Source organism: Osmerus mordax, chromosome 8, assembly GCF_038355195.1.
Source record: "Osmerus mordax isolate fOsmMor3 chromosome 8, fOsmMor3.pri, whole genome shotgun sequence".
In the NCBI taxonomy this organism is placed as follows: Eukaryota; Metazoa; Chordata; class Actinopteri; order Osmeriformes; family Osmeridae; genus Osmerus; species Osmerus mordax.
The window spans coordinates 1,492,063-1,511,652 of NC_090057.1; the positions used below are offsets into that span (position 1 = coordinate 1,492,063).

At 49.7% G+C, this 19,590-nt stretch overlaps 1 protein-coding gene across 1 annotated transcript; it reads right to left on the reverse strand.

Moving 5' to 3' along the window:
* Positions 1-433: 433 nt before the first annotated feature.
* On the reverse strand, positions 434-17,591 carry ube2j1 (ubiquitin-conjugating enzyme E2, J1). The gene is made up of 8 exons (XM_067241034.1): positions 17,287-17,591; positions 11,500-11,573; positions 10,236-10,367; positions 9,647-9,731; positions 7,568-7,673; positions 4,890-5,019; positions 4,435-4,560; positions 434-1,732 (listed from the first exon to the last, which is right to left on the reverse strand). Exons 1-8 carry the CDS (start codon positions 17,315-17,317, stop codon positions 1,442-1,444), a joined length of 975 nt encoding a protein of 324 aa, XP_067097135.1. The 5' UTR covers positions 17,318-17,591; the 3' UTR covers positions 434-1,441.
* Positions 17,592-19,590: the final 1,999 nt, after the last annotated feature.

Genomic DNA, 19,590 nt, shown 5'->3' on the forward strand with positions numbered 1-19,590 from the left:
TCGCCCGCCGATTGGTCTACTGGCTCCAGAGGTTTTTACGCTCTGGACCACGGCTCCGCGCAGCTACAGATTAGTGTGACCGCAACCAGGGCATCCTCGATCAACTGACGTAACACGTTCTTATATTTACTCAGCTGTCTACAGGCCTACTCTTTCGTAAAAATATAAGTATATTCTGCTTGTTGTCTCATTTTATATGATCTAAAGCTGGTGGTATTTTCATTTCCAGTTTTCAGAATAGAACCTAGTACAATTGAAGATCAGAGTTGGTAGATTAATGTTAGGTTAAATAATATATTAAGTCAGGCAGGCTTCCTGGCAACATACTGTTGATTGTTAACTAACCACTGCTAATTCTTTCTCAAATAAACTAAAAATGAGAGAATTTCAGAGAACTGAGAGACCACTTATTAAGAGTGACACAACACTAACAAAGTATCAGTATTTTTATTCAAAGGATTTATTTCCATTACAGTGTCCATATTTAGGGTTTAGCCATAGTAACTGAGGATGTGAACAGATGGATTATATTATCTTAAAAACAATATGGTTCTTGGTCATTGGACTCATTCCACCCTGAGGTAGTCTATCCGATCACAGTGACCATGAACGTCATGAGAACAGTACTACGAGAGAACTTATCTGTTCTGGTCCAAAAATGCTCCTCGAGAACGATGTCTCCACCCACACAAGTCCTGCATCAGCTCCCAGACAGAAAGATAACAGCGCATTCATCTGTCACACTGTGTACAGGACCTGAGTTCAACCAAGCCAATGTCGGGTCAATTGTTGGATCTTTCCCTTGCTCTACAGACATCTGCATCATCGATAAACTAAATACTTGTAAAAGCAGGAAAGCTGGAACTGTAAGCAATCTCAGGTTTTCAAAATGGCTGTCACAGGACGCTATGATAACTAATGTGCAGGTTGGCATTTTACTTCAAATGGAACAATTACATAAAGTATCAGAGACCAATACAAGCCTTCATAGTTTAGACGAGTTAAAACCATTGACTTTAAATATTGAAAGCGAGCAACAAACCCAAAAACTAAAATGAAATAAAAACCAAAAGGAAGTCTTTGTTTGTTGACGTTGAGTTTGGACACCAGACTCTCACCTTAAAAACACATTATACAGAGAGCAGTTATAACCCCTGGGGAGGTGTTGTGGTGAGTCGACCGTGACCCCCACAGGAATGCAGGACACCCTGACTGTGAACCCAGTCCCCAGTGATCTGTCCTGGGGAGAGCACCCCACCAGGCCAGCAGGAGCCCCCTGCACACAGAGCTGACGTCCACGCATATCCAGGTCCCTGGGCGTCACAGTTTGTCCAGCCAGGGGTAGGAGGGGGGGGAGGGGTAGGAGGGGAGGGGTATGAGGGGTAGGAGGGGAGGGAAGCGGGGGGGAGGGTGGCAGTGGGTGCGTGTGTTAGCAGCGTTATCACAGCTCGTAGTCAAACTTGTACTCTTGTGTCAGGTAGACCCTACGGAAGATGAGCGCGGCCAGGGCCAGGGTGAGCAGCAGGATGAGCACCACGGAGCCCGTGTGGCTGCCGTCCTGAGGGGGGTGAGGGGCCACGGGGAAGGCAGGGAAGATGGGCCGGCTCGGGGACTCCCTCTGGGCCTGGGCCTGGCCCTGCTGCTGGGCTCTGCGCTGGCGGGGGCTGAGGGAGCGGGCGCTGGCAGCAGGGGGGGCGGCCTGCTCCTCACTGGCTGCTGGAGATGCCTCCGACTGTAGGGATGGGATCACACACACACCGGATCAAAACACACACACACACACGCTCGCACCCCCAGTGTGACGTCGATGGCGTGGGGCCATCACAACTGTGTTTCTGCTCTCACACCATTTCAAAGTGTGTCGAATTTAGGAGCTTTTCAGATTACAATATTAGCAAGACTCAGAAATAACTTTTCCTTTCAAACATTGCTTTACAAGTTCGTGAAAAGAGTCAAATCATTTACGTCCATTAAACAACCTAAAACAAACTAGTGCAGTACCTATAAAAAGCTCAAACTGGTGAAGGAGCAGATGTTTATTTTCAGAGTATTTCTTGGGATGATGACTACACATGAGCACCGTAGCAGCAGGCAGGTTATTGTACAGAATAAGTCAGGTGGCTGAGTGGTGAGGGAATCGGGCTAGTAATCCGAAGGTTGCCAGTTCGATTCCCGGTCATGCAAACTGACGTTGTGTCCTTGGGCAAGGCACTTCACCCTACTTGCCTCGGGGGAATGTCCCTGTACTTACTGTAAGTCGCTCTGGATAAGAGCGTCTGCTAAATGACTAAATGTAAATGTAAATGTAACACGTTCCACTAAGTGAGGACCCGGCTTGAGGTCAAGCAGGGACATTGGGAAATGTCCCTGCTGTAAATAAGGACAGCAAAATAACAGTGCTGAAACTTTGTGTGTGATTGCTTGTGTGTTTGATGGCGCTATCTGGTAGCCCTGTCCTGTGACAGGCTGTCTGGTAGCCCTGTCCTGTGACAAGCTATCTGGTAGCCCTGTCCTGTGACAGGCTGTCTGGTAGCCCTGTCCTGTGACAGGCTGTCTGGTAGCCCTGTCCTGTGACAAGCTGTCTGGTAGCCCTGTCCTGTGACAGGCTGTCTGGTAGCCCTGTCCTGTGACAGGCTGTCTGGTAGCCCTGTCCTGTGACAGGCTGTCTGGTAGCCCTGTCCTGTGACAAGCTGTCTGGTAGCCCTGTCCTGTGACAGGCTGTCTGGTAGCCCTGTCCTGTGACAGGCTGTCTGGTAGCCCTGTCCTGTGACAGGCTGTCTGGTAGCCCTGTCCTGTGACAGGCTGTCTGGTAGCCCTGTCCTGTGACAAGCTGTCTGGTAGCCCTGTCCTGTGACAGGCTGTCTGGTAGCCCTGTCCTGTGACAGGCTGTCTGGTAGCCCTGTCCTGTGACAGGCTGTCTGGTAGCCCTGTCCTGTGACAAGCTGTCTGGTAGCCCTGTCCTGTGACAGGCTGTCTGGTAGCCCTGTCCTGTGACAAGCTGTCTGGTAGCCCTGTCCTGTGACAGGCTGTCTGGTAGCCCTGTCCTGTGACAGGCTGTCTGGTAGCCCTGTCCTGTGACAGGCTGTCTGGTAGCCCTGTCCTGTGACAGGCTGTCTGGTAGCCCTGTCCTGTGACAAGCTGTCTGGTAGCCCTGTCCTGTGACAAGCTGTCTGGTAGCCCTGTCCTGTGACAAGCTGTCTGGTAGCCCTGTCCTGTGACAGGCTGTCTGGTAGCCCTGTCCTGTGACAAGCTGTCTGGTAGCCCTGTCCTGTGACAGGCTGTCTGGTAGCCCTGTCCTGTGACAAGCTGTCTGGTAGCCCTGTCCTGTGACAGGCTGTCTGGTAGCCCTGTCCTGTGACAGGCTGTCTGGTAGCCCTGTCCTGTGACAAGCTGTCTGGTAGCCCTGTCCTGTGACAGGCTGTCTGGTAGCCCTGTCCTGTGACAGGCTGTCTGGTAGCCCTGTCCTGTGACAAGCTGTCTGGTAGCCCTGTCCTGTGACAGGCTGTCTGGTAGCCCTGTCCTGTGACAGGCTGTCTGGTAGCCCTGTCCTGTGACAGGCTGTCTGGTAGCCCTGTCCTGTGACAGGCTGTCTGGTAGCCCTGTCCTGTGACAAGCTGTCTGGTAGCCCTGTCCTGTGACAGGCTGTCTGGTAGCCCTGTCCTGTGACAAGCTGTCTGGTAGCCCTGTCCTGTGACAGGCTGTCTGGTAGCCCTGTCCTGTGACAGGCTGTCTGGTAGCCCTGTCCTGTGACAAGCTGTCTGGTAGCCCTGTCCTGTGACAGGCTGTCTGGTAGCCCTGTCCTGTGACAGGCTGTCTGGTAGCCCTGTCCTGTGACAGGCTGCCTGGTAGCCCTGTCCTGAGCCCAATCCTCCAGATTGAAAGCCCTTCTAATGTTCCCCCCCGGTGCAGCACGTGGTGGGAAGTACGGTCGGGGCCTGATACAGCCGTGTCATCGTGCGCTGCGATTACTTCTGATGCCATTAGGCGTGATTTCCTGTCGGTGGCGTGCTGCGGCAACACGGGACGAGCCAGCCGTTACATAAAGCACTATCAGAGATGAGGGATCATTTACAGGACAACTACAACGTCAACATAGCCATACTCTGCTCTTAATCCCTGACCCCCCTGTGAGGGGCACACAGACCCCCCACAGCTCAGCCTCATAGATCTCATAATGAACCTTTAATGGGGTTAGAATCGAATACCTCGGAATCAATGACTGAGATAACAGACCCCAGGACTTACTGACGAGGGGGCGTAATCATGTCTAACCGTCCCATTCCTCTGGAAAGGAGGGAACATTACCAAGTTGTAGAAGATCCAGCTAATCTCTTCGGCGTGGATCATTTCCCCTGGTGGTTTTTCTTCCCACATTGGTGACAAACATAGCGGGCTGTGGGGGTTTGTGGGTGCTGGGCTGGCCGTGTCTCCTACCTGCTCCCCCAGGCCCTCAGAGGGCCCCTGCTCCCCCAGACCCAAGCTCTGACCCTGGGAGCTGGCGGAGGAATCGCTGGACGCTCCGGCGCTCTCGCTGGAGAGGCTGGACGAGCTGGACTCTTCCTGCAGTCACACACAGTTACACAAGCATGAATGCAAGTACACTTACACAGACAAACAACTGATGTCAAATACAATGTACTCCAGTGTATTTGAGAATGCTGAGCAAGTCTTTAAATGTAAAAACCCAGCTTTTTTTACTACAACTACTAGATGTAGAATGGGGTTAAGACACAGAAACACATTTCCATACTGGCAGCTAAGGAGTTCTGGAAGAAAAAAACCCCCACTTCACAAGAGACACACTTTACAATATTATGTTAGATTTTTATAGTGCCTTTCTGGAGCTCAAGGACACTTAGAATACACCATCTAGTAGACAATCCCTGTACCTTGAATTTGATCTGCTGGGCGAGTTCTTTGGCCTTGGCATGGGCAGGGCTGTGCGTGCTGTTGGGGGAGAGGGACAGCAGGGCCGTCCGAGTGGAGCACTCACAGGCCTCGCAGCAGAAGTCCAGGGATCTACCACAGGGTCAACAAAACACTCAGCGTAAGGGCCCGGACGAGCATGGGAGGCTCTGAGGCTGGGGGCTTGAAGGGACGTGTTTGCTCCCGTGCACACGCATCTTCTGTTGCGCTTGCGAGTTAGAAGTCCCGGGATGGAGTACCAGTGAGGGGAAAGATGACTGAAAGAAGACTGAAAGAATCAAATCAAATCAAATTTATTTGTATAGCCCTTTTTACACGCAAGCATGTCACAAAAAGAGGAAAGAGGACTGAAAGATGACTGAAAGATGACTGAAAGATGACTGAAAGAGGACTGACGAGCAGCGTGATTTCTCCCGTAACACCTGCACGTGTCTGCAGACGAACGTCAACCTTCATCACTCCTCGGTGAGTCAAACTCCCACCAGACGGTCACCCCCGCCCTGCAAGTCTCCTGCCAGTCCAGTCCTCACTCACTCACTCATCTACCACAGAACCCTCTGCTGCACGCCTTACTGGAGCATCACATTAACACCAGTTGAGCATCTGGACAAATCAATTTTCACAGACATTTACTAAAAAAACACAACAATTTCCATGCATTCGATGGATTGATGTAAGAAGCTAGGTGTAGAGGAGCACGGTTTAGCACAGTGTATAAACCCAGCGTGTGTGTGGGGCTGTTTGAGGCCAGATCATTTTACTCATAGCGTCCCATAAAGCCAAAAGATGGACTGGACAGATTTGGCTGCATTAGGGAGCATTAAGGGAGTCGATGCTTTCCTCTCGTGTCACGCTGGCATGAGACCTCTTTTCCACCAGGGCAGTTTTGAGTGCCAGTACAGTGCCTAATCTCAAATCAGTTCTTTGCATTTTGACGGCAAAAGAACTAGCTCTGAACCCAGCCGCACCATAACTCTGGTGGTCTAGGAATAAGAACCGCTTACGTCAGGGGCGGAGTTGTCGTGAACAACAAACTGTTGTTTCAAACCGCCATTTAAAAAAAAGCAGCTGCACACTATGGACGTTAAAGTCAAAGTGGAGGAAACTAACTGTCTCCTTGCACTCTGGTCCTCGACAGGAGTTCAGAGGGAACCAGAGAGGAGACCAGGGAGTGCATCCAGGTTGGGGAGCCATGGATACCAGGTTGTGAAGAACAGGCTCAAATGACACAGAGCTCACTGAGACACGACATTAGCCTCTAGTTCTTCACAGGACATGTCAGCGTAGCGCTGAAGACAAGACATCTCCACCCTGTATGCAGGCACCACGCTGAGAGCAACCCGAGCCGGCTGCTCATCACGGCTGCTGGGGGAGTCTGGAGCTCTGGAGGATGGCGCTCCTCCTCGCTCCCTCTGAACAAACAACATCTAACACTTTGAAACTTCTGCAATGTGGTCTGTCGACTGAGTCTCCTCGCTCAGATTGAACCAGATGAAGACAAGTCGGATGATTAAGAATACTTTAGTGGTCGTGAGTCACATGCAAACTGAAAGCCCTAGGTTCCCACCCGAACATCGACCAGGCCCCATCTGTTCAGGAGGCACAGGCTGGCAAGCCCTGATACCCAAAACACACAGATAGCAAAACCAAATCCATGACAATCCGACTGATCTCACAGTACAGCAGTTTTTTTCCCCTTCTTCCCCCGTTATTGTATTTTGACCGGCTGATAAAAAAAATCCCTCTGCATTGTGGGTAAGCCTGTGTGTTATGTACCCGACTTTAGCATGAATACCGTGTGACATAACAGCAGCCAAGAAACTTCTTGTACAGTTTACTTTCATGAAGCCGCTGTGTTCATGTGCTAGGGGGGTGAGGATCCCATTGACTGACATCTCTCACAATTACCGGGGGCGCAACGACAGGAGATGAGAATCAAAGCGAAGTGCTGTCTCACCCACAGCCTCAGCCTTTGTGGAATAACAGTCTTTTCATCAGGGAGACGCCTGTGTGTATTTATAGACGGGCGGTATGTGGTTCTGTCACTTCTCATCTGCGTGTGATAATGAAACGGCCAGTCGCTAAAGACCCCATCCTCATGTGTTAATGGAGGAGTCAGTCATCTGGACTCTCATTTGTCTTCAACATGCTCACATCTTCATTAGGTCCCTCGGTGGAAAGAGACTACAAAAGAGCAAGAATAAACTACAACAGGTCCCAACATGTGGAATGCAAGCCCCCTCTTCCTGGGGGGGCGTTGAGGAAACTGTCAGATCCCTATTCCATGTAATGAGAACGCTCTTTGTAGAGGGCACTTTGTCCATGGTCCAGGTGTTAATTACATTACATGCTCGCACAAGCAATGTTTTCTGCTCGATTGTGTTCGATAACCCCCCGCCTCTCTGAACCATATGCTCTCTTAAGCTCAGCTAGAACGATCTAGGATGTCAAACTGGTTCATGGTGAAGGTATTACTTATATTAGGTGCATGCGTTTAATAATATGCAAGGTTACATTGACCCCCAAAAAACGAACGGCTAACAGGGATTGCACCTACTACTACACACACACTTTATTGATTGTCAGTGCTCAAACATGAACGTGGTGTGGAATGGGAGGGCTCTCGTCTGATCAATCTTACTTTTTGGCCAGGGCTCTTCTTTCTTCCGGGGTGTAATCAAGGGATCCTATCGCCCCCTCTCCTTTGGTCGGCATGAATCCGATTATAGCTATTAGTGCCGTTCTTACTGGAACAGAAACGGGGGGGGGGGGGGGGGGGGAATGAGAAACAGGAAAAGAGGTAAAACTAAAATACAAGCTGTGCTGCCGCTGTGAATGAAGAGAGTGGGTTAAATCACAGGAAACACAGCACATTCTGTCAAGTTCAGCCCCTGGGTTACGTAAGCGGGAGTAATGCTTTGTTTTCCAGCGTAAGCCTGGATTTACAGCTTCGCTGAGGACACTGGCCAGCCACCCTCACATCCTTCAGCTGACATGAACACCTTCCTCACTGAGGACGAGGGCCAACGACTGGACCGGCCCACTTCACCTGGGCCCTCTGACCTCACTGCTCTGGGCTTCACCTGGACCCTCTGACCTCAGCGCTCTGGGCTTCACCTGGGCCCTCTGACCTCACCGCTCTGGGCTTCACCTGGGCCCTCTGACCTCACCGCTCTGGGCTTCACCTGGGCCCTCTGAACTCACTAACTTGCAAGTCACTGATAAAGTAAAATAAAAAAAATAAAACTCCTGGAAATGACAAGAGCACCAATCAGAGATGACAAGTGTACATGAAAAAAGTCAGAGGAAAAATAATTTGCGGCCAGGGTGAGGCCAGACTGAGGCCAGGAGGAGGCCAGGGTGAGGCCAGGAGGAGGCCAGGGTGAGGCCAGGAGGAGGCCAGACTGAGGCCAGGAGGAGGCCAGGAGGAGGCCAGGGTGAGGCCAGGAGGAGGCCAGGGTGAGGCCAGGGTGAGGCCAGGGTGAGGCCAGGGTGAGGCCAGGAGGAGGCCAGGAGGAGGCCAGGGTGAGGCCAGGAGGAGGCCAGGAGGAGGCCAGGGTGAGGCCAGGGTGAGGCCAGGGTGAGGCCAGGAGGAGGCCAGGGTGAGGCCAGGAGGAGGCCAGGGTGAGGCCAGGAGGAGGCCAGGAGGAGGCCAGGAGGAGGCCAGGGTGAGGCCAGGAGGAGGCCAGGGTGAGGCCAGGAGGAGGCCAGACTGAGGCCAGGGTGAGGCCAGGGTGAGGCCAGGGTAAGGCCAGGAGGAGGCCAGGAGGAGGCCAGGAGGAGGCCAGGAGGAGGCCAGGAGGAGGCCAGGAGGAGGCCAGGGTGAGGCCAGGGTGAGGCCAGGAGGAGGCCAGGGTGAGGCCAGGGTGTGGGAGGCTACATGAGACACCAGGGGGCCCAGTGGGGGAGATGACATATATGAGTCACAGCCTGCCTTCACAGCTCCATTACAACCCTTTGTTTGTCACCATGGGATCCCATTGTGTTATTAATTCCTCGCTTTAATAAGAGCTAAGCTTTTATTTGGTCAAAACAAAAGAGAAGAAATGGAGATAAATGCAATGCAGGGGATCTACAGACAATTCTCCCTTTGAATTTTCTACTGATTACATGTTCATGTTTTATGATTGAAAGTAACGTGGATGGATTAATGATGCCTGAAAGCAGGCCAGGGGAGACGGACACAGCAGTATCCTGCCGACATGGAGCTTTGTCTGCCAACACAACACACACGCCCAGCTCAACTGTCAGGGACCCATTCATCGAAAGGTCCGTGGTCATACACCATTTTGACTCCATTCCAGTAGTCGACTCATTGAAGTCGCTAAAACTGACTAGAGAACAGCATCTAGAACAACAAAAGCACCCAGAGAAAATAGCATAATGTATATATTCTTCATTTAAATATAAATGGAAAAGTCTTACTCCCATGTTTGTTTTACTGTTTGGGTTGTGCCAGTCAGTGAGCAGAGATGGGATGGTATGAGCACTAGCCCAGCAGCTGGAGGGACTGGAGGACTGGAGGATTGGGGGACTGGAGGACTGGGGGACTGGAGGACTGGGGGGACTGGAGGACTGGGGGGACTGGAGGACTGGGGGGACTGGGGGGAGAGGTTGGAGGACTGACAGGAGGGCGAGGGCTGGAGAGGTGGTGGTGGGGAGCAGGGGAGCAGGGGTGTGTGTCTGGCAGCAGACTGGGCCTGGCTAAAGGGATACCTACTGCTCCAGGATGGCTGCCAGGTCTCCGGATGGTGCCCAGAAATACTCAGACAGATCTTCTTCCCCACCTCGAACCTCCCGTTGGGCTGAAAGACAAGCACATCCACAGTGAGGGGGCCTTAACAGGCCCAAATCAAGAGGATGGTCTTCAGAGTGAGACAGGGGAGGGAGGAGGCAGGGGAGATGTTAAGGAGAAGAAAGAGAGAGCCTTCAAAGGAGCTGGTCCAACCTGCCACAAGACTGCTAACAGGGAGGGAGGAACAGCACCGGACGGATAAACAAAAAGAAACAAAACAAAAACATCTTCTGTGATCTACAAGCTTTTATCAGGCTATCATTGGTGCAGGTTTTCTAAGGCCAGAGCAAGGAATTCAAAATAAGGAACTTTTTCATTTGTTCACACAAAACCCAGAGAAATCCTCCCTGACGACGCAAAGGCAACAGTGTCTTTGTTCTGACACCAGTCACTCCGTGTGAGGCACCCTGAAACAGGCGTCTTCCCACATTGCTTTGATCTTTTGATTAAATGCCTTTCAGCGTTACTGTGGAGCCCGTGACTGGAGGATGGGGGGGGGGGGGGGGTGTCTTACTGTGAGGAGGATGATGCTGGGGGGCTTCATGGGGTACTCTGGGGGGAGGACGATCCTGCCATGGTAGACCCCCCCATCAAAGTCTGAGTCAGGGGGGCCACGGACTGAGAAGTGCCACTCAAACAGATTATCCTGACAGTGAGAGAGAGAGAGAGAGAGAGAGGTAGGGAGGGGGAAAGAGAGGTAGGGAGGGGGAGAGAGAGGTAGGGAGGGGGAGAGAGAGAGGTAGGGAGGGGGAGAGAGAGGTAGGGAGGGGGAGAGAGAGAGGTAGGGAGGGGGAGAGAGAGGTAGGGAGGGGGAGAGAGAGAGGTAGGGAGGGGGAGAGAGAGGTAGGGAGGGGGAGAGAGAGAGGTAGGGAGGGGGAGAGAGAGAGGTAGGGAGGGGGAGAGAGAGAGGTAGGGAGGGGGAGAGAGAGGTAGGGAGGGGGAGAGAGAGGTAGGGAGGGGGAGAGAGAGAGGTAGGGAGGGGGAGAGAGAGAGGTAGGGAGGGGGAGAGAGAGGTAGGGAGGGGGAGAGAGAGAGGTAGGGAGGGGGAGAGAGAGGTAGGGAGGGGGAGAGAGGTAGGGAGGGGGAGAGGGAGAAGGAGGGAGAGATAAGCACATCTTAACACATGCCTGTTCTGTGTGTGGGTAATGAGTCGTACAGGGACTGGTTGGAGTGAACATAAAGTGCGTGTGTGTCAGTGTGTGTCTGCTCATTTCGGAGGAAATCATTTCCGATAACCGACGCTCGTCAACGACCATTATCTGTCAACCGACATGAAAAATGTAGCATGGACGAGTGTCTGTGACCCATAAAAATACCAATACAACAAATGTTTTTTTCTCCATAAGGAGTTAATCTTTATATAGCATCATAAACAACAGAACAAAAACAGATTAATAAAACGAAAATGCATTGAATCCGAGACGCTGGCTGTACCTACATGATTGGCGGCTATTAACAACACAGAAGTACAATAACAGTTATTTGGCTGCTGCTCAACAACGAAAATTGCCAAAGCAGCAGAAAGTTGCTAGATTTGTTGCTAGTCGCTAAATATGACTTTTTGTCACTAGGAAAAGTGAAAGATGGCTACAGCCAGCGACACTGTCGTTAAATTGGCAACACTGTTTAACCGATAGAATTAACCGGTAAACATTCGTATTGTCGGTTAACTGTTACACGGTTAATTATGAGCATCCCTAGTGTATGAGTGTGTGTCTGAGCGAGCATGGAGTGTGTGTGTGTGTGTGTGTGTGTGCGGGGCTGCGAGGGTGTCTCACCTCCAGTGGCTGGGCGTGGTAGTGCTCTGTGGGTTCCCTCAGCTCTGCAGCCTCCTTCATCAGCCTCTTCACCGCTGTCACGCGGTAAACAAACAAACACAGTCATTAGCGCCACTTGGAGAAGCAGCCGACAGCCACCCTGGCTCCCTTCTGACGACCTGGGGCTGGCAGGCCACATCCTCTCCTGTCTAACTACCCTGTCAGCGCACATATCCATCACACAGGGTTGAACTGCTCCTCTGAGAGACGCATGGGGACCTGAGAGACAGCTGAAGACCAGGCCAGGAACACCCACACACAGACATGACACTCAGGAAAACAGGCCTTACATAGTTAGGGGAGTAGCTTGCAGGTTCTGCTCAACTTGTCTGTCATACAAAAATAATATCTGTTTTCCTCAGTCACGAGGTGGAGAGAAACAGGTCCACGAGAGAAACGCTTCCTCTAAAATCAAATCACGAGCAAAGAAGCTCTAAAAGCAAATGACTAAATGACTAAATGTAATGTAAGCAAATACCTGCAAAAACGTTTCTGTTTTGAAAAGACTTACTGGAGAGGAGGCGCAGGACAACAGGTCTTAATGGCAGCAGTTGAAGTCGCCTCAGCTGAAGGCTCAGACGGAAGGGGGGGATTTGAACTTTGGGGAGCTACAGCTTTACACACAGCAGGAATCATCTGCTCTGTCACTCAGGAAGTGTGTGTGTGTGTGTGGAGGGAGGGGTGGGCTAGTGCCACAGCTCCCAGGACCAGTGTCTTGCCTGGCTACTCACTAGATGGCTCGTCAGGTGGCTGAGCGGTGAGGGAATCGGGCTAGTAATCCGAAGGTTGCCAGTTCGATTCCCGGTCCTGCCAGCTGACGTTGTGTCCTTGGGCAAGGCACTTCTCCCTACTTGCCTCGGGGAGAATGTCCCTGTACTTACTGTAAGTCGCTCTGGATAAGAGCGTCTGCTAAATGACTAAATGTAAATGTAGATCTCTCTCACCATACAGGACCCTTGGAGGCTTTAGACATGACAGTGACCAGCTCAGTGCTCCTGCCTGCCTGTCCTGTGTGGCTCCTGCTAGCCAGGCGGGTGGGGTGAGTTAGGGCGTGGTGTCAACCCATCAGCCATGCTTCTGTATAGGGTCGCCGGGGAAACACAACAGGTGCCAGTGTTCCAGTGGACAACACTGTGCCAACTGGGCCCCGCGACTCAGGAGTCGAGAGGTCCTTAGAGACCCGTGTCACTGCTCTGTTATCCCAGCGTTACAGCCCTCCCAACAGGCCCCCGAGGAGGAATCGAGATGGTGCTGGAATTGGAAAATAATTGGAAAAGGATGTGGAACTAAGAGGTATTGAGAGGGACCGAATTGGTTTGGAATCCAATCGAGTGAGGCCTGCTATGGTTTTGGGGGAGGTTGGAGGGAGGGGGGGAGCGGGGGCTGGAGGGAGGGGGGGCTGAGGGAGGGGTGGGGAGATGAGAGAAGGCTCCATCTGATCCAGCCCCAGGACTGTCAGACAGAGAAGATGGAGATATCAGGAGCCATGCACTGGGAACATGGAGAAAGGATGGTGATGAGTGAGCTCTGATTCAGCCCTTTCATCTTCTCTTCCACCTTTCCTTCCCTCTCCTCTACCTCTCCCCTCCTCTCCTTTACAGTACCTCTCCTCCACCTTCCCGCTCCTCCACCTTCCCTCTCCTCCACCTTCCCTCTCCTCCACCTTCCCTCTCCTCCACCTTCCCTCTTTATTAGCTGGTGGAGTGAGTTTTTCCAGTTATTATTTCACAGGTTTTTACTTCTGGTTGATGCCGTCCATTGGAGCAGACAGATGCATCTCTGTTGCATCCCCAATCTACAAGAAATAAAAACTTCCTAATCACTCTGGAACTCAAAATAGTATTTTGTAATGTTCAGCTCCAACAGAGAACATCAAACCAGTAAAGCTGATGAGCCATGCTCCAGTGAAACTGCAGCTCAACGTACGGCAGGAGAACTGGAGGAGAAGCCTAATCACAGCTTCCTACTCACCATGAACATCTCGGCCCCTTCCTGTCAAACTGCTCTGGTTCTCCACTCACTAACATCAACTATGTCCCCTGTTAGTTGGAAATCATGTTTAAAACATGTCACAATTGATCATGTCTATCTCAGAATGTCAAAAGCGGTTGTTACGACCTCATACGCTTCAACTCAACATGTCATGACTCGGAACAAGATGGTTACATCCAGAGAGAGACTGAGTTCTGCAGGAGCAGGCAGCTTGAGGCGCTAGTGTACTGCACATTGAGCACTGTAGCTGGAACACTGTAGGAAACTAAATGGTAACAGCATATATATATAGAGAGAGAGAGGATAGGAGAGAGAGAGAAAGAGACAGAGAGAGATGAAGAGGGAGAGAGCAAGCGAGAGTTGGAGAGGATGTGTGTGTGTGTAACTTGTGTTTTAAACCCATATTCAGTCCACACCGCGAGAAGCCGTGGTCCGGAGGTGACAGTGAGGGTGATGTGTGGTGTAAGCTGTCCTGACAGCCGCTGGAGGTTTACAGTGCTCTGTCCAAAGTGGGGCACGATTCCCCAGCAGGCCCCCTCACACACACACACACACACACACACACACACACACACAGGCACACACAGGCACACACAGGCACACACACAGCCTGGCGGCAGAATTAAGCATTCACACACTAGGGCTCTGTGGGGGAGGATGGGAACATCCCTGGAGTATGATTACAAGCAGAAAACAGTCTGTGTTTCTTCCCTGCCTATAAATAAGAATGTGGGAGTGGGACTATATAGTCGTGGGTAGCGGTGTGGAGAAAGAGGTACAGGGTAGAGAGCTGCACAGCTGTAGGCCCCTCCAGTGAGCTCCTACCCCCTCTCCCCCCTCCCTGCTGTGTACAGCAGCAGCCTGCCGTATCTCTCTGCCACTTGGGGACCCGACCTGCTGGGAGCGGCAGGGGAGAGGAGCGTGACGGAGGGGAGATGGATGGACTATCGGAGGAGAGCAGACACACACGGTGAGAGCACCTTGGAAGTGTCATCCATCCTGATTAGGAAACAGCTTCGCAGACGGAGGCGGACGGCTGCTCACACTCTGACCTGCGTCGAGCCACTAAGCCCTCCAGTCACAGGCCTGATCGCCTGGACACGGCAGCTGCCAGCAGGAGCCAGGCTGGCTGGCTGGCTGGCTGACATCTTGTTAGATAACGTTCAGTCTCTGCTCCATCTCTCCAGTCCTCCTCGTGTTGGCAGCTGCCAGACTCATTTGGTTAAGCTCGCCCTGATTGACACTCAACCCGTGACCAGAGTGTGATGGGCGGAGGTGATAAATCACCATCTACAGAAACGTTGTCCAGTTAAACTGTCATTTGGTTGCACATGGAGAGTAGATTTCCCTCCACATGAACCAGTGTGTGTGGCCAAGGTCAAACTTATCTGTAATGAGACAGGCAGCTGCTGAACTGCGGAATACTAGCCATGCAACCTATCAGGACTTAAGTCTAAAGACATGTGATCAAGGCTGGATATTACCAAACCCCAACCTTGTCCATCAGTAAGATGGGACTTACATGTATCATTGCACTTAAACATATTGCCCTGTACAGATGGATCACTTTAAAATATGTTACATCCATTAAATCTATAGAACCACATATCAGGCTATAGGCCTAAGAAGAACGTACTCTACCATGCTCCCTTCAGAGTTTGGTGTTGCCCTGGCGACGTGTGATGGCTGCTGCTCTCATTGGCTGAGAGGAGATCTAGGTTATGTAAATATGAGGGTTGTTATTATGGCCATGTGACAACTCGGCCCAGAGTAGAATGTAACCCGGAGCATCACTGAGCACTCCAAGAACCATCGTCCTCAAGTGCAATTCATTTGGTTCTGGGATTAGGCTAGACTCTAGACTCTGGTTTGGCTGCAGCTGAAAGACCTACAGAAGGCACCAGTAACATTGGCCTCTCCACAGTGCTGGGCAAAGACAGGGGAAGGAAAATAACAAGCTTGATGTGGGTGGTGCTGCTGCCTTAAAACCCACTCCCATGTGAACTGAGGGAAGGGAAACAGTGCTATTCTTCACCCTGAGAATGAAACCTCATGTAAACATCTCACCATATCCCCCTGATCTGCATGTCTACTTTACATCCATACCCAAAACTGTTCACGGGAGAAAACAAAAACATATCATCAAGACCAATTCCCCTAACTCAGTCAATCAAGACAGCGTTCATCATCAACCACAGCCCAAAAACAAACCAATGAGGTTTAGTTTGTCTCAGCTAGAGCGATAAGTTTGCACTGCTTCCTTCAAAACAGCTTTCACATGTGGTGGGCCCGTCAAATGCAAAACATCAACACTCAAGGGACAGACGCGGAGGAAAGCAGTGACAGCTGGATCTGAGCCCCTCATGCTGCCGTCAGAGGGAACGCCAGGACACTCTGACAGCAGCCCCCCTGCTGAGAGCTACATGTTAGTCTCTTTCTATCTCCCCCCTCGTAATAAGGGTGAGAGGGAGTGAGGAGAAAAGCTGCTGCCTGGACGTGCACCTCCTGACTCAGGCGGAGGGTGGGCAGGCACGGGCTCGGTCAGCCGGCCTTTGGGGATAGGATTATAATCCTGTACACAAAATCGAGTTATGTAACACATTTTAGTGTCTGCCCGGGATGATTCACTGTTAGACTCGAGGTAGGGCGGTGGGGGGGACTATTACGTAACAAACCGAAACTTGTAAGACACACTATGCAGACCTTTGATTGTATCCTTGGAGCACCTTTCCCGACTAGCAGTCTGGGGGACATTCCTTTTCACTGTACTTCTCCTAAAATCAAAGGCGTATTGTAATCTCTATATAAGTTAGGGGTGTTGGCTAGCCCTGAGGAAAGTGATACAGCTTTTGGCATAGATCTGTTATTACTTTTTTCCAAACATGGAAAACATCCGACCAATGCAAAAAGAAAGTTCCAGAACCACCTCACAAAACCTTTATTGGCACTAATAAAGGCACAGGAAACCAAATCTACACTGACCTTTCTGAACCTATGGAACTTGTAATTAAAGTACTTTATATGCTAGTTTGACCACTGTATGTAACAGGTAGTTGTAGGGGAATTCTACCAGGCATTTGTAGGGGAATTCTAGGAGTGTGTACATGAGAGTGTGTGTGTGTGTGTGTGTGTGTGTGTGTGTGTGTGTGTGTGGGGGGGGGGGGGGGGGGGGGGGGGGGGGGGTTCGTGTAAGTGGATGTCTGTCCTTGGCCATGCAAATCTTTCGAAAAACAAACAGTGGCCTTCACTTTCGGATACGTGGCATAACCAGAACCAACTCCTCTAGTTGCACTATTTTGGAGAGAAATGGGGGGGGGGGGGGATTTCCATGTTGGCTATGTCAAACCAGAATAATACAACAATGTTTACAACAGCAAGTTATAGTAATACTAAATCGGCGTGTAAGCTATCAAATGCTAACACGTCACGTCACCTGCTAATGCTGACCAGATCAAACAATGTTAAACATAGCAGTAGCTATCTCATGAAGTCCAAAATAAAGATAGGATTAAGAAGAAGTTTGCGTCCATCATCGTTGATATCTATTCAGATAGGTTAAAACATTTTCCAACCTCTTTAGCAAACTGTCTTGGCAATGACATCCAAAAGGGTATGGTGTCGTAGTACAAGTTAGCTACATAATCTGCTCGCTAACAGGAACTATAGTAGCAGCTACCAGCTGCACAGAAGGACTGTAAATTCGGCATTGGTTAATCTCAGCTAGTCTAGAGCTAACTTCGGTATATTTTCACTTACCCGGACTCTTGAGGTTGTACTTATTCTCCATGTTACGAGACACAGCGACACTAAAATATTGTCGGTGACTTAAGCTAGCAGCCCTCAGAATTATGATGATCGGCCGAAAGTGCAATTTTTTTATAGCTAGCTATAGCCAGCTAGTTATAAAATGATCCAAACGTGTTCCAGTTCACAATAAACCTCTGTCATATCAATTAATTTGAAAGTTGGTGAGCTACTTTTAGTCCTTATGTAACACAAGCTATACGTTTTGACCACGTTTAGCTAAAAGTAGGACGACGACTTGTTCGAAACTATACAAATGTCAGTCCAATGGTTGTCAAAAACGTAAACAGGAAGTGCACTTGTCGAAAAGGTTCCTTGTTTTAGGCGCCGGAATTTGCCGAAAGATGTCGACGGCTCAGGAGGAGTTCTACCGTTCTACCGCTCGTACCACTGAATTTAGGTTGCGCCGTTATTTTTTGTCATTCTCCAGGGAATGGCTCTAGCAAGAGGGACATTCTGTGTACTTTATGGAGGCTAAAATCACTAGTTTCAATCGACCAATCATTACGTATTTTACGGGTCCCCGAGGTCCCATGTAGGCCTTCCTGAAAAATAGCCCAGATATATGGATTAACTCTTAAGTAACACCGTAGGGGAGTTATGACAACAGTTGTGATCAGAGAGCAGTACATCCAATAAAAAAGTATAATGTTTCCATGTTTACAGAAAAACTTTTGAATCGAATGTCAGGGCTTCATAGATGAAACAGGATTAAACAGAGAGCTTTGCAGCAATGGCTATGGATTCACTCCTGCCTCAAGAGAATTTGGACTTTCTCTTTGCCCTCTAGTGATATCCTGTAACAGCTGTCTCCCACCACACTGCCAACCAGGGGAATGGGAATATGTTGAGGACACTGGATTATAAAGTAATTTAATCTTTATTTAATTAAATATGCCTTTTAATAATACACACTGCTGAAATAACATTTTGAAAATGATGTGTGTCCACGCAATATGGGCATCCGTGTCTTTCTGGCAACGTGAGATAATTCATGAGATCACCACGTTTTTATTTTCTTTAAATATCTACCACTAAAAGGACCATAGCCTACATGACTAATCCATACTGAAGATGCAATGTTGTTATTCTGCCTCACTGCTTGTGTTCCCATACATTTTTCAGTCTAGATGTTATTAGTCATAGGCTCAGGGGGCATTTTTACATTCCCCTTGTCGTGCCACAACAGAGAGCTGATGTAGTGCATCTGAACTGGACCTAAGGATCTCTGCCCTTTCACCTCAGCAGTGCCTTTACAGTACACAGTCTCCCCAGGGAGCACTCTGTGGGGAACCCTGTCGCCTTCGCACAATATCTGACTGTCTCAGTAAGTCTTGCAGCTAGAGGTGTTCCTAATTGAAATAACTGTGTGACCTTCATGATCTTAAACATGTCTATGTGAAATCTTCTAGAACAAGGCAGCCTTGATAGAAATTCAGATGTCTAATCTAGCCTGATTTTAAATTAAAATACCAGAAACCTGGCTCATTACATAATGTAAGGCACCAGTGCAAGTTACTCCTTTGCCGGAGGAAATGTCGAGGTAAACAAGCCTACTGCTTTAAATCAACCGTCGCTCTTCGTTTGTTTTGTGTTTTTCTGACATCTGCTGGTTGAGGTTTAAAACACTGCAACTTGATAAATCGCCAAGGCGCTTCAGTTTGTAGGGATTTGCCATCAACTTTACAATTTACATTATCTAGGACAGGTCTATAGGCTTTTGAAAGTGAGGTTGGAGTTTCTTTGTTAGATAGTGTCTTTATTGAGAATATGTATTTTATTGGAATGGGGAGAAGAGACTGTACTCACCTGCAGATTTGGGCAACCGTTTTCAAGCATTGGGAAATTATTTGAAAGGACAAGCAGAACTCAGTTTTTTCCTATTTATTTTCCTATTACATGACCAATCAACGTCTGATGTGTTTACTATATATCAACTATTTGAGGATAGAAATCAATGAAATACAAGACATCCGTCCCAGGACAGTAGCTACATCACCACCTGATGGAGCTCTAGGGTAGTCATACTAAAGGTCTTCCCTAACGCTTTCTCGACGAAATGTCACTCTAATCGTGTGTGACTCGTTGACAAACAGAAAGTGGAAATATTTCACCGTATTGGTAAGTTTTTCTTTTTATCGTGTAACATTGACGAATATAGTTCTTTACAGGATCGAACTGGTAAAGTTATTTTTTGATTTCATCTTAAAAAAGTGAAGACCGTAGCTTTGTGCGTCAACTGAATGCTAGGTAGTG

Bases quoted from the DNA above. Each gene is read 5' to 3' on its own strand.
- ube2j1 (XM_067241034.1), bottom strand. From the start codon at position 17,317: ATGGAGAATAAGTACAACCTCAAGAGTCCGG. The intron at 9,732-10,235 runs GTAAGACACCCC...CTTGTCTTTCAG, and splicing joins CCAGCATCATCCTCCTCACA to CCCAACGGGAGGTTCGAGGT. The intron at 7,674-9,646 runs GTAGGTATCCCT...TTTCTGTTCCAG, and splicing joins CTGGCAGCCATCCTGGAGCA to TAAGAACGGCACTAATAGCT.